The sequence below is a fragment of the Zootoca vivipara genome, chromosome 11, assembly GCF_965207765.1.
Source record: "Zootoca vivipara chromosome 11, rZooViv2.hap1.1, whole genome shotgun sequence".
In the NCBI taxonomy this organism is placed as follows: Eukaryota; Metazoa; Chordata; class Lepidosauria; order Squamata; family Lacertidae; genus Zootoca; species Zootoca vivipara.
In genome coordinates this window covers 7,561,697-7,576,004 of record NC_142594.1, presented here as the reverse complement: position 1 = coordinate 7,576,004, position 14,308 = coordinate 7,561,697, and the positions used below count along the sequence as shown (strand labels likewise).

General features: G+C 45.3%; 1 protein-coding gene across 2 annotated transcripts; it reads right to left on the bottom strand.

Annotated features, from left to right (window-relative positions):
• Positions 1-275: 275 nt before the first annotated feature.
• On the bottom strand, positions 276-7,120 carry RP9 (RP9 pre-mRNA splicing factor). 2 transcript variants are annotated; one of them, XM_035129976.3, is made up of 6 exons: positions 6,846-7,120; positions 5,650-5,680; positions 4,465-4,594; positions 2,519-2,610; positions 2,043-2,104; positions 276-1,137 (listed from the first exon to the last, which is right to left on the bottom strand). In XM_035129976.3, the coding sequence occupies exons 1-6, from the start codon at positions 7,031-7,033 to the stop codon at positions 951-953; spliced, it is 690 nt and encodes a 229-aa protein (XP_034985867.2). In that variant the 5' UTR covers positions 7,034-7,120; the 3' UTR covers positions 276-950. The 2 variants fall into 2 exon arrangements, with proteins under 2 accessions (XP_034985867.2, XP_060136568.1); XM_060280585.2 differs by lacking the exons at positions 2,519-2,610; positions 5,650-5,680.
• Positions 7,121-14,308: the final 7,188 nt, after the last annotated feature.

Sequence of the window (14,308 nt, the reverse complement as noted above, 5' to 3'; positions counted from 1 at the left end):
CTACAGCTTGTGATCCTGCAACCTGAATGCAGACCACCAACCCCGTTCCATTGCTTGACAACCCCTTCTGCTACAGTTCCAAGCAGACGGCCCAAACAGGAGATTTGAAGAGCCCCTCGTGTTCTGTCATATAAGGCTGCTGGACTGCATTTGGCTGAGTGGGTCACCGATTTTACAGGCTAGCATTAAGTTAAAGCAAAAATGTTTACATCGAGGTCCAACTGCAGTCATGAAGACATTTCCTCCAATGGCAGAAAACAAACCAGTTTCCACAATACTGTAATCTCTGTTTAATCACACTGTTCTGTAGAATAATAAAAAGTCAACTACAGTACAGGCAATTTGAGTGAAGTAACTTCACACCAAGTTCCTTTGTAGTTCTCTTGATTTTTCCCATTGTGTGCCTCAGAAACTGAGTGGCCAGAGTCATTCCTTGTTAGTCTTCTTTCAACAAAGCCCAGGTATTGGCTGTGCAGAATGACAGAGGCCTTGTTTACATGTCACTAAAGGAATCCCTTTCTCCATATTCTCCAAGAAAATACCACGGGGCGCTTCTATACGCCTTGGGAGCTATGTGGCTAACTTCTCCACTGGCAGCTTCCCCCTGCCTGAAAATTCTAATTTAATTTTTGACCTCCCAGAAGGCTAAAAAGAAAATTGGGGGGGGGGGGCAATAGTGCCCAAGAACTGCCAAAAAGGGAAGTTGCAGGGGATGGAGAGAATAACACTTAGACACCAGAGGCTCTTTATCTCAGGTGCAGCCCTCTGTTCTCAAAGTACCAAACTTTGTCAAACCTGAACAATGAGAAAAATGCAATGTGGAGGGACAGTGGGGGAGACCTGATAGGGCAACTCACAAAATGACACCAAGGAGCACCTAAAACACGCCCTTTGCAGAGAATTGTTCTCTGAATGGTTCGTAAGATATTGCAAGCTCGCCACAAGTATCCTCAATGCAGTTTGGACCTCTTGCTTGGTTTAGAAGATTTGTGCTTTCTCTTTTTCTTCCTCTTTTCTTTCCTCTTTCTCTTTTTCTTGTGTTTTCCTTTATATCCTGAAGAGCTGGAGCTGGAGCTGCTGCTGCTGCTGTCTTCATCCGAAGTGGAATCCTCTAGCAGCTGCTTCAACTGTTGTATCCTAAATGTACAAATGACCAGTGAACACAAGATCAAATTCCCCCTTTTGCTTGGCAATGGCAAACCACCTGTAGTTTTGTTTTTTTAGGTGGGTGGTAGTCTTAAATGGAAATGGAAATTACGACAGGAAAAGTGGAGGTCTCTACCCTTGAAAGCAACACTGAACGTTTCAAACCATCACCCTTAGATGAGCTACTGAAATGTAGTGGCAGACACACTGAACTTTGAATCAAGAGTTCCCCTGGGTTAAAAAAATTTCATCATGCGTAATTGGTAAGCTCAGCCTCACTCACACACATGCCCTGGCCTGAGGATAAGACTGTTTTTTATATTTAAAAAAATGATTATTATTAGAGGAAGGGGTGTAACTCACTGGTAAAGCATTTGCTTTGCAGAAGGTTCAATCCCTGAGGCCTCCCTCCAGGTAGGCCTGGGAATGTCTCCTTTTTTGAAACCCTGGAGAGCCTCTGCAAATCAGTGTAGACAATACAGAGCTGGAAGTACCCAATGCTCTGATGCAGCAAAAGCAGCTTCCTATGTTCCTATAGCACAGGGGTAGGCAACCTAAGGCCCGGGGGCCGGATCTGGCCCAATCGCCTTCTCAATCCAGCCCGCAGACGGTCCAGGAATCAGTGTGTTTTTACATGAGTAGAATGTGTCCTTTTATTTTAAATGCATCTCTGGGTTATTTGTGGGGCATAGGAATGCGTTCATTTTTCTTTCCCCCCCAAAATATAGTCCAGCCCCCCACAAGGTCTGAGGGACGGTGGACCGGCCCACGGCTGAAAAAGGTTGCTGACCCTTGCTATAGCATATGGAGGCCTCCAAACACTCTATAGAGTGCTATTATGATTGTGGTTACTGTATTATTGCATGGACCCAGTTTAAAACAGGAATCAGTCTTACCGCATTTCCTTCTCATGGCGTTTATTTTCCCTTATAATATCATACATGGGGTCTTCGTGTGCCTTCAAAGAAAAAGGGGGAGGGAAGATCATTGCCCAATAGAATAAATTGCAACTTGTTTGTTTTTAAATAATTGCTGTGTTTCCTAAGGATTCAAGCAAAGACCTTGCCAGGCTATGTCCTCATGCAGAATCACTGGTGATTGTTTCATTACCAAGCTGGGGATAAAAAACCTTAAAAACTGCAGTAGGGACTATGTGATGGGGGAAATCCAAGGACAGAGGGGAAATTAAGCAACCTCTCCCCTCTATCTCTGAATTTCCACATAACAGCACGCTGCAGAAGATACAAAGTTCCCTCATAACAGAAATAGTTCTGCCCTCTGGTTAAAAGAAGGAATTCAGACACTCTTAACGTAGCAGAATTTTCAAAAACATCATTAATAAACTACCGTAATGCCGCAATGTTTTACTTACTACTCTGAATTGTTCTAGCTTCTGGTTGCCTTTAATGAAGAAGGGGCATTCTTTGTCTCCCGTTCTGTGTCCATAACGTTTACATCTCCAGCCTTGAGGGAGAAATTAGAAATCTGTCCAGATTGCGCCCTCTAGCCATGGACAAATTAGCTGCTCTTTCTGCCTCTCCTCCAACCCCCCACTCCACCCATTCAATTCACCCTCTATTTAAAGCCTTTTCTTATGAGGGGACAACCATTATTTTTATTCAAATATGTCCAAATATTTATGGACATATTTTTAGCCAGTTTTGCGTGCCCCCTCGCCTGCACCCCTGGCAGGGGGGGGGGCACCTCACCACCCCCTAGTTACGACCCTGCACATAAGTGAAATTGCATAAATTTGGGCATACCCTCTAAACGCCCTCTCTGCCACTCTCTCTCCAATCCAGACAAAAAAACACTGTATCCAAAAATACCCACCATAATTGCAGCTCTGGGGCTGTAAAAATGGCCAGTGCTGATGTGCTACTGCAAACATCAGCTGTTAGATGGGGTGGCTCGGCAGCCTAAACAAAGCCCCACTGAGCCGCTGCTCTCTCTGGGGCTTCCTTCGCCCTCACAGGTGTGGTCTTTCGGTCAGTTCAAAGCGGACAAGCAGGCAAAAATGGCGGAAGGCGATCGCACAGGTAAACTGGCCCCGAGCTGTACAAGGCTTCCAACATCTCCAAGTTCCGGATCAGCAACCAGCATAGATCTGCTGAGTAGAGGTGCTACAACAGGCATCCCCAAACTGTGGCCCTCCAGATGTTTTGGCCTACAACTCCCATGATCCCTCGCTAACAGGACCAGTGGTTGGGGGAGATGGGAACTGTACTCCAAAACATCTGGAGGGCTGAAGTTTGGGGGTGCCTGTGCTACAAGCTATCAGCCACCGTGCTGCAGCATTCTGCATTGGCTGTGGTAAGCCCCACATAGATGGCTCTGGACCACAATACCTCAAGGACCACCTCTTTCCATATGAACCTACCCGGACCCTGAGATCATCTTCTGAGGCCATTCTTTGTGTGGCTCCTCTGCAGGAGGTCAGAAGGGTGGCAACACGAGAACGGGCCTTCTCTGCAGTGGCTCCCGTCTGTGGCATGCTCTCCCCAGGGAGGTTTGCCTGGCGCCTTCAACTTGCCTGGCGTTCCTTTTCAACTAAGCCTTTGCCTGACTTGATCTACATCAGGCGTAGGCAAATTCAGTCCCCCCCCCGATGTTTTGGGAATACAATTCCCATCATCCCTGACCGCCGGTCCTGTTAGCTAGGGATGATGGGAGTTGTAGTCCCAAAACATCTGGAGGGCCAAGTTTGCCTATGCCTGATCTACATCCTATACCCTTTCTTAAAATGCTGGCTCTTAAAAATATATGCTGGCTCTTTTGGGGTTTTTTTATTGGGTTGTTGGTTTTGTTTTGATTTTATGTATTTGATATTTTATGTGAACCGCCCTGAGACCTTTGGGTATAGGGCAGTATAGAAATTATATTATTATTATTATTATTATTATTATTATTATTATTATTATTATTAGAGACACCATTGCCTCCTTTGCCAAGATTTTGCTAAACCCTTCTAGAACTTCTTTGCCTGCATATCAGTTGACTCCTGCCTCTAAATCAGGCATCCCCAAACTGCGGCCCTCCAGATGCTTTGGCATACAACTCCCATGATCCCTAGCTAACAGGATCAGTGGTCAGGGATGATGGGAATTATAGTCCAAAACATCTGGAGGGCCGAAGTTTGGGGATGCCTGCTCTAAATCCTCATTCCTTCTCTCCAGCCTGTCAAGTCCAGCTTGTCATCAACTTGGTCCCCTACAGATATTTTGAACTACAATTCCCATCAGCCCCAGCCAGCCAAGCCATTCATTCTTTGTTCCCCGTTCCCCAAAAGCTGCACAGAAGTCTACTTTCCTCACTCACATTGCATAACTTTGACCTCCTTCCCCAATGGCATCCAAAGCCCTTTGGTTGGGGCGTGGGCAAGGAATTCTCGGGCATTTTCATTGCCAGGTACGTCAGGAATGCAGTCTTCCGGTTTAGTCTCATCTTCCTGTACACACAAGAAGCAAATCAAATGAAATGAAGCCGCGAAAACAAAATGGGATGAACTGGTCTAACCTCCATCCCTGCGAGGTGGGACGGGCTGCAAGACACTCTAACTTTCTTACTTTCTTCCAGCAGATCTGCTATCACCTTCAACTGTTTAGCCCACAACCAATTCAGACTTATGGTTTGCACTTCTGGAGAAAGACAGACCTTTAATCAGGGCTTCCTTTAAATTCTGCAGAACCAGGCCGGTGTGCGCACCAAGAGGTCTAGACAGGCTGAAAAAAGCATTTGTACGTTTCCGAGCACAGTTCAAAGTGTTGGTGCTGACCTTTAAAGCCCTAGATGGCCTTGGTCCAGTATACCTGAAGGAGCGTCTCCACCTCCATCATTCTGCCCGGACACCGAGGTCCAGCACCGAGGGCCTTCTGGCGGTTCCCTCATTGCGAGAAGCCAAGTTGCAGGGAACCAGGCAGAGGGCCTTCTTGGTAGTGGCACCAGCCCTGTGGAACGCCCTCCCAACAGATGTCAAAGAGGAAAACAACTATCAGACTTTTAGAAGACATCTGAAGGCAGCCCTGTTCAGGGAGGCTTTTAATGTTTAATAGATTACTGTGTTTTATTTTTCTGTTGGAAGCCGCCCAGAGTGGCTGAGCAAACCCAGCCAGAAGGGCGGGGTATAAATAATAAATTATTATTATTATTATTATTATTATTAGGCTTCCAATTCTGATCTGTTAACTATGTGGCTACCACAAACAAACTCACTCACCTCAGGGTACATGAGATTGCAATAGGGAGCTTTGGGGTCATCTAATTCAACCACCCGTTTTATCTACCATGGATAAGTATGTAGTTTTACTCTAGTTTCATTTAGCTTTTAAAGTCTTGCGCTGTATTTTTACACACAGTATTGTGTGTGTGTCCCTCAATTATATTTTGTGTAAAAAACTTCAATGTTTCTTTTTATATAAAGTTCTAGAGAAACTGCATATTTGTTCCTGGTTTACTGTTTTTTCATTTTTTTAAAAAAACAGTTTTACAAGCTACCCAACCTACCTTAATAAACCCTGGAGGAAGTTTCTCATAGCTGAAAAAAGATTGAAAATATACATTTAGTGTCATTTTTTTTACAAAAAAAAAACACTACTACAAAACAATGCAGAAAATTCAGCTGAAGCTAAAGAATTAAGATTGCTGGAAGAAATATCAACAACCTCAGATATGCAGATGACACAACCTTGATGGCAGAAAGTGAGGAGGAATTAAAGAACCTTTTAATGAGGGTGAAAGAGGAGAGCGCAAAATATGGTCTGAAGCTCAACACCAAATAAACTAAGATCATGGCCACTGGTCCCATCACCTCCTGGCAAATAGAAGGGGAAGAAATGGAGGCAGTGAGAGATTTTACTTTCTTGGGTTCCATGATCACTGCAGATGGTGACACCAGTCACGAAATTAAAAGACACCTGCTTCTTGGGAGAAAAGCAATGACAAACCTAGACAGCATCTTAAAAAGCAGAGACATCACCTTGCCAACAAAGGTCCGTATAGTTAAAGCTTTGGTTTTCCCAGTACTGTAGTGATGTATGGAAGTGAGAGCTGCACCATAAAGAAGGCTGATCGCCGAAGAATTGATGTTTTTGAATTATGGTGCTGGAGGAGACTCTTGAGAGTCCCACAGACTGCAAGAAGATCAAACCTATCCATTCTTAAGGAAATCAGCCCTGAGTGCTCACTGGAAGGACAGATCCTGAAGCTGAGGCTCCAATACTTTGGCCACCTCATGAGAAGAGAAGACTCCCTGGAAAAGACCCTGATGTTGGGAAAGATGGAGGGCACTAGGAGAAGGGGACGACAGAGGACGAGATGGTTGGACAGTGTTCTCGAAGCCACCAACATGAGTCTGACCAAACTGCGGGAGGCAGTGCAAGACAGGAGTGCCTGCCGTGCTCTGGTCCATGGGGTCACGAAGAGTCAGGCACGACTAAACGACTAAACAACAGCCTACTTCTCAGGGCTGTTGTGAAGGAACAAAATAATAATAATAAATCCTTCCAGTAGAACCTTTGTTGGTCTCTAAGGTGCTACTGGAAGGAATTTTTTAAAATTTTCTTTCGACTACGGCAGACCAATACGGCTACGTAGCTGTAGTTAGGGATCAGGGTTAGGGACGCCGCGCGCCTCCCCGCTGCCCCCTCCTCCTGCGACGCCCCCGCCCGGCCCCCTTCCCGAGCGAGAGCCCCGAGCCTTACAAGGACTCCAGGTGCTGGATCTGCTGGATCTGCTGCACTTCCCGCTTCTTCCTCTTCTGCTCCTTCCGCTCGTGGCCTCGGCTGCTGGAGCCGGCGGGGCTGCCTCCGGGCAACGACGACGTCGACTCGCTGCGGCTCCGGTGCCGCTTCAGGCCGCTGCCGCTCCTCGCTCCGTCGCGCCGGGACATGGTAAACCGGGGGAGCCGCAGCCCGGCCCGGCCCGGCCCGACCGCGCAGCTCGGCGCCCAGCCTGGCGCGTGTCACTTCCAGGGGAGGCCAAGCGAGCACTTCCTCCGGCTCTCGGCAGCAGCGCCCCCTCCCAAGCTCGCCTCCTGCGACCGCGCAGCTCGGCCCGGCTGCGTCGCGGGGCGGGGGTGGGGGGGTCGCCTGGTCACTCGCACTGAATCGAAGCAATCCATCAATCAGTCGTGAAACCCGATCAAATTAATAATAAAACCCGACTGTCGTTTGGCAGCGCCGGATTTAGCTCCTCCCTGAGCAGTGCCGGATTTATGGTACCTATATACTAAACAGGCTATAGTTTAGGGCCCCGCTTTCTTGGGGACCCCCAAAAAATTCAAAGGGGGAAAAGAACCCTGGATGTACATTTCCAAAATGTAAGATGAAAAACAAATAAAATAAAACCTCCATACAGCAACAGTGTTTTGTGTTGTGTAGGCTCCTATGATGCAAGTACCGGTAATGGCCTGCTAGCCTGCTCCCTAAAATATCACTGCTTTGCTCATTTCTATAGATAGATAGGGTGCCTACATTCTGCACGTGCAAATGGCTTTAGATACCTATTAGGTCCAAAAATTAGCATATAGCATATATTCAACACAAAAAAAGCAGGGACAATTTGTTGTTGACAAAGGACAACTGGACATATAAAAGGCCCCATTAGCTTCAGTAGCCTAGGGCAGGGATAGCCAACCTAAGGCCCGTGGGCCGGATACGGCCCAATCAGCTTCTCAATCCGGCCCGCAGACGGTCCAGGAATCAGCATGTTTTAAGTAGAATGTGTCCTTTTATTTAAAATGCATCTCTGGGTTATTTGTGGGGCATAGGAATTCATTCATTTTTTCTCTCTTCAAAATATTGTCCAGCCCACCACATGGTCTGGGGGACGGTGGACCAGCCCATGGCTGAAAAAGGTTGCTGACCCCTGGCTTAGGGCCTCATCAAACCTAAATCGGCCCTGGCTAGGCCACCTCCTTCCCCAGACCATGCCTTGCCTGGGCACACCTCTCGCTGGCCCCACTCCACAACTTTCTCCATACCCTACAACATTTCTCTGATTAAAATAGGGGCATCCTATTTGATGATGATGATGATATAGGAATTCCAAGGTCTCACATATATATAAATCATATGTTCCTAAATCTACAAGGCAAATATATACATAAGTATATAAACCACATGTCTGAAATAGTACAGGAGAGCAATCCTGAAGCCATTCTGACTCTTCCAGCGGCCTCAGATATTCTCTGCAGTGAGGAAGGAAATCGGAAAAGCCTCCCCATTGTCTCTTTGTTCACAAATCCTATCTTAAGGGTATACTATGGTGAGCCTGTGACCTGGATTCAGGAATTAAGTACTGTACAGTGGTACCTTGGTTCTCAAATGCCAAAAACCTGAAACTAAGTGTTCCGGTTTTCGAACGTTTTTCGGAAGCCGAACGTCCAATGCGGCTGTCGGCTATTATTTCTGGGGCACCTGCAACGATCAGAAGCTGCACCTTGGTTTTTGAACATTTCAGAAGTCAAACAGATTTCCAGAACAGATTAAGTTTGCCGCTTTTGTTTTTGCTATTTATTTTGTATTTTTGAGGTTTTTTCGGTTAATTTATTTTTGTGACTCTGTGGAACCGAGTTCAGCTACTGATTGATTGTGTGACTGTGGAAATGGAAATGGATAAAAGCCCCCATTCCAAAAAAAAGACTATCATCAGTGCAGGTAATAATAATTTCAATTTTTATCATCCACAATACTGCCTTATTTATTTTATAGTACGCGGGTAGCGCTGTGGTCTAAACCACAGAGCCTAGGGCTTGCCAATCAGAAGGTCGGCGGTTTGAATCCCCGAGACGGGGTGAGCTCCCATCATTCGGTCTCAGCTCCTGCCAACCTAGCAGTTCAAAAGTTTCACCAGAAGTGGCTTAGTCATGCTGGCCACATAATAATAATAATAATAATAATAATAATAATAATAATAATAATAATAATATATTATATATAACCCGCCCATCTGGCTGGGCCTCCCCAGCCACTCTGGGCGGCTTCCAACAGAAAAATAAAATAAAATAATCGATTAAACATTAAAGGCATCCCTAAAGAAGGCTGCCTTCAGCCCATGACCCGGAAACTGTCTGCGGACAAACACCAGCTCCCTTAGCCTATAGAGCGAGATGAGCGCGCAACCCCAGAGTCGTCCACGACTGGACCAAACAGTCAGGGATACCTTTACCTTTACAGTACATTGATTATTGCTTTCATTTTATGGACCAATGGTCTTGTTAGATAGTAAAATTCATGTTAAATTGCTGTTTGAGGGGTTGTTTTTAAAAGTCTGGAACGGATGAATCCTTCCCCATTACAGTTAAGAACTTAATTCATTCCGGAGGTCCGTTCTTAAACTGAAACGGTTCTTAACCTGAGACACCACTTTAGCTAACGGGGGCTCCTGCTGCCGCAATGCCGCCGGAGCACGATTTCTGTTCTCATCCTGAAGCAAAGTTCTTAACCAGAGGTACTATTTCTGGGTTAGCGGAGTCTGTAACCTGAAGCGTCTGTAACCTGAAGCATATGTAACGCAAGGTACCACTGTACTTTCTATGGGAAAGTGTGCCTTGGTTTTGGAACGGACTTCTGGAATGGATTAAGTTTGAGAACCAAGGTACAGCATCTCAAAAGGAATGGCCAGGCTGCCCAGGTAAAGCAATCAAGTGACCATTATCAGTATCCTGCCAGACAGGCTTTCTGTTGTAGACCCCATGCTGCATTTCTGCTGTAGCCCTCCTCCTTCTGTGATGTATGTATGATGTTTCTGGGGTTGTTCTTGAGCTACAGGGTGGGCTATTTCAAAAGTCTATACATTATAAGGGCTTGCACACCATTGTTCTGGGTCTTTCCTGCCTCCTGCGTGTGGCTGTGAGCACCCTGTTGCAGCAGTTAATAAAGATCAGGCTTACTAGCTGCCTTGCTTCTCAATATTCTCTGGTTAATCTCTGTTATTTTCTCCTTCCGACAAGGGACCTACTTAAAGACTCTATATGGGCTCTTGGATACCCCATAAGGGAAAGGGAGCAGTATTTTTCTTATAACAATTATTAATGCTATTTTTCTAGAAAAAGAGGTGCCAGAACTTCACAATGAACGCCTCCCTTGTTCTATTATTATTATTATTCATTTCATTTACATACTGCTTTATATTTTAAATAAAAATCTCAAAGCGGTTTGCAGCACATTGAAACATCAATAAAACAATCCAAAATTAAACATTACTGAAGAAAGTCAAATATAAAGTATACAGCCAAAGCAACATAATGAACAGGAAACTAAAATATTATCTTAAAAGTTTCAAAATAAAACCTTGCAAAGGAGGTCAACTACAGAATACATATTTAACACATACCGGTATTTATCAAAAAAAAAAAAATCTTAAACATTTCAGAAGAAAACATTGCTAAGTGGCAATGGCGCCCCTCTGAGAGGGGCTGAAACAGAGTCCCAGTGAGCTCTGGCTGAAAAAAGCCCTGATTATTTTACCAGTTATACCCCACCCATCTGACTGGGCTACTCTGGGCGGCTTCCAACACATAAAACAACATAAAAAAGCATTACCATATTAAAAATTTGCCTTATTCACAGCTGCCTTCAGATGGCTCAGGAATCAGATAACAGCATACCCTCCAACATTTTTCCAAATAAAATAGGGACGAACATAAGGGAAGGTGGGACATTCGGGGGGATCAAATCAGAAACCGGGATGGCTTCTAAAAATCCTGGAATGTCCCCAGAAAAATGGGACGCTTGGAGGGTCTGTAATGTAGTCCATCACATTCATCGCCCTGGCCATATTTGCTTATAGCCTCCCCCCCCCACCTCCATGTGGCCCCTAAAAGGTTGCCTGTGCAAAGAAGCCTATGAATAAATGGATCCTAAACCATTTCAGCTGCTTTCCTCTTTAGAAAGGCTAGTGGTGCCTGAATTCACAAAAATGCAGAGTAGTGTTTCAGGTAAGTGGGGCAGAAATTCACTTTCAATGCCAGCTTTTGCATCTGGCGTGTTGCTAAGGGAGTGCCAACATTCCAGTGGAATATTGGCTGGTGTCTTTAAAACATTACCAGAGCGCTGGGAAGTAGCGCAGAAGCTGCTGAAGGCCATTTTTCAGGAGGTTTGGGGGTGATGATTAGGGCTGAGACCTGCTTTATTTTTCAGTTTGGTTTAAAAAAGAGAAAAATAGCATGTTTGGCATTTTTGATTGGCCAGATATGCACACTTTAAGGGCTTATTAACTGAGGAAAGACCATATCTTTATCTTTACAGCTCCCGAATCATACCTTTTTACCTTAAGATTTTAATTGTCTCTGTGAAATCTGGTTCCTGCTTACAGGAGGGTGACAAGTAGATCTGTCTGGCAAATACAGAGATCGGTACTCCATTATTTTCTGCAGCCAATAGGTCAGGATGCTGTTGTGTCTAGGTCATGTACAAAATTGGAGCTTGAACGAGGGTCACAGATAGTTCCGGAGGGATCTATTCTATATTAAACTTATGCCTTCCGCACTGATGCCATGATCCATATAACTAAACCATGTAAAAGGTTCAGACAAGTCCCTTTTGAAACAGTTGGTAGAACTGGGAGTTGGTTATAAAAAGGTCTCAGCATCTTCACAATTACAATTCCCAGGACTGCCTGGGGTAAGGTAGGAGAGTTCAACATTTTAAAAATAGTTTGTGTCACAATTGTGCCCCGAGAGCCTTACCAGCATTTGTTGGGGTAATGAACGAAGTGTCTGAATGAATGTTTTCAATATACTAATATACAATATACTAAACGTAAGGCAGAACCAGGGACGCAGGTGGCGCTGTGGGCTTGCCGATCGGAAGGCCAGCAGTTCAAATCCCTGTGACGGGCAGGCGCGTAGCAAGGGAGGGGCGTAGGGGGGGCCCGCCCCTAGCTCCACACTAGCTCCACTATGGTGGTGGCAGTGCGGCGGCAGCGCACGGCGGCAGCGCTCGCGGCCCGCCCCTTGCCTCCTCCGCACAGATAGAAGCAGAGCAGAGCAGCAGCGCTAACCCGGATGGACTGCGCATGTGCGGACATGCACAGTCCACCCTGACTTGTCCTGGCGCACGCGTCGTGCGTTGTGACGTCATGACGCATGCGCGCTGCGGAGCGATGCCCCGCCCCCAGGGGGTGCTGCCCCAGGCAGCCAAGTGGCACTGTTCGCCACTGGCGATGGGGTGAGCTCCTTTTGCTCAGTCCCAGCTCCTGCCAACCTACCAGTTCGAAAGCACGTCAAAGTGCAAGTAGATAAATAGGTACCGCTCCAAGCGGGAAGGTAAACGGCATTTCTGTGCGCTGCTCTGGTTCGCCAGAAGCGGCTTTGTCATGCTGGCCACATGACCTGGAAGCTGTATGCCGGCTCCCTCGGCCAATAACGTGAGATGAGCGCCACAACCCCAGAGTCGGTCACGACTGGACCTAATGGTCAGGGGTCCCTTTACCTTTTAAGACAGAACGAAGTTTTTATGCAACATGTTTTATTCTACTTTCCTGCAATCATTTATCTTCTTGCTCATCTGTATGTATACAATCCAGGAATTCAAAACAGGCAATTTTGCTAGATTACAGAGCACTTTCCTTTGCAGCAGAAGTACAACTTGTGTTTTGGTGCCCCTGCCATGTAATCCAAACTGCAAATCCCACCAATGTTTAAAGGCATCTGAGGAGTTTCCATTCCTGCAGTTAGCTATAATGTAACAGGTTATTAAGCTGGGCAAATCACATTTGCTAAACTATACCATAGGATAACTCTCTGCTCAGTTTGCCCTATACTTTACAAATGTGACATTCTTTTGAAGATTTTCACTGACAAAGAAGAAAACAATACCTTTGCTTTTCAGTTCAATATTTAACTGATGTGCTCTATTGTAAGTCAAAGTTGGTGTCTTACATTATTGCAACAACAGTGTCCCGATGTTATGAAGTCAACCCCTGAACCTATATGCATGCCCAGCACACATATGAACCCACAAACACTACAAAGAAGAACGGACCCTTTTGAGTGGAGTCAGGATGTGTGGCCATTTAAAATGTGTGTATACCTTCAACCCAATAAATAACTTGTCGCCCTAGTAAGCAGAAAAAGATGGGTTTGTTACATGGAAATGGAAGAGACATAGCAGATGTGTGCTGCTTTAGACAGTGAGGTTGCAAATAAGTGGGGCAGCAAATCAAATTAAAATTCAAACACCTTAATCCTAAATATAAAAGGAGTCCCTACCTTATCCAATGAATAGAGATGTGCCACAGTACTGTACACTCTGGGCAGCTTCCAACATATAAAACAACATAAAAAAGCATTACCGTATTAAAATTTTGGGAAGGTGTTTACGTATGCATACCTGATCTTGGAGCAAGAAACCCTGGGAACGTTCCAACTCTATTGTTTTTTGCAAACTAAAAATGGCTCTGCCATTACCCGTTTTGTTCTTGGATGGCACCTCTCTCAGCCAGTCTTCTGAGGAAGCTGGCTTGACTTATTTTGCAGGCCTTGCTAAACCTGCTGATCAAACCCTGCCTCTACTAATTACAAAATAAAAAAATTCATTCAGTAGCACCTTAAAGAACCAAGTTTTTATTTTGGTATGAGCTTTCGTGTGCATGCACACTTCGTATGAAGTGTGCATGCACACGAAAGCTCATACCAAAATAAAAACTTAGTTGGTCTTTAAGGTGCTACTGAAGGATTTTTTTTATTTTGTTTCGACTCAGACCAACACGCCTACCTACCTGTAACTTCTACTAATTACAGAAATTATGGGGAGAACTGGGCACCCAGGAATTCCAGGGGATCCTTTCCCCATGTAAACTCTTAACATTTTCCATCATGAGAGGTGTAGACTTCTGTCACCTGATCTGAAAGTTCACTCTGTCCTTATTAGAAAAGCCAGGCCAGCAATCATCTTTTCTGGTTTGTAGAGTGACTATCTCTCAAACAGAGGAGTCGTCTGAATCATAGCTGCCAAGTTTTCCCTTTTCTCACGAGGAAGCCTATTCAGCATAAGGGAATTTCCCTTTAAAAAAGGGATAACTTGGCAGCTATGGTCTGAATAGCCCTTTTATGTTAACAACATCATGGGCGTAGCAAGGATTTATTGTTTTTATTGGGGGGGGAACGCTTTAAGGTTTCGGGGGGAGGGAGAGAACTGAGTACCAGGGTCAGTTAGTTAAA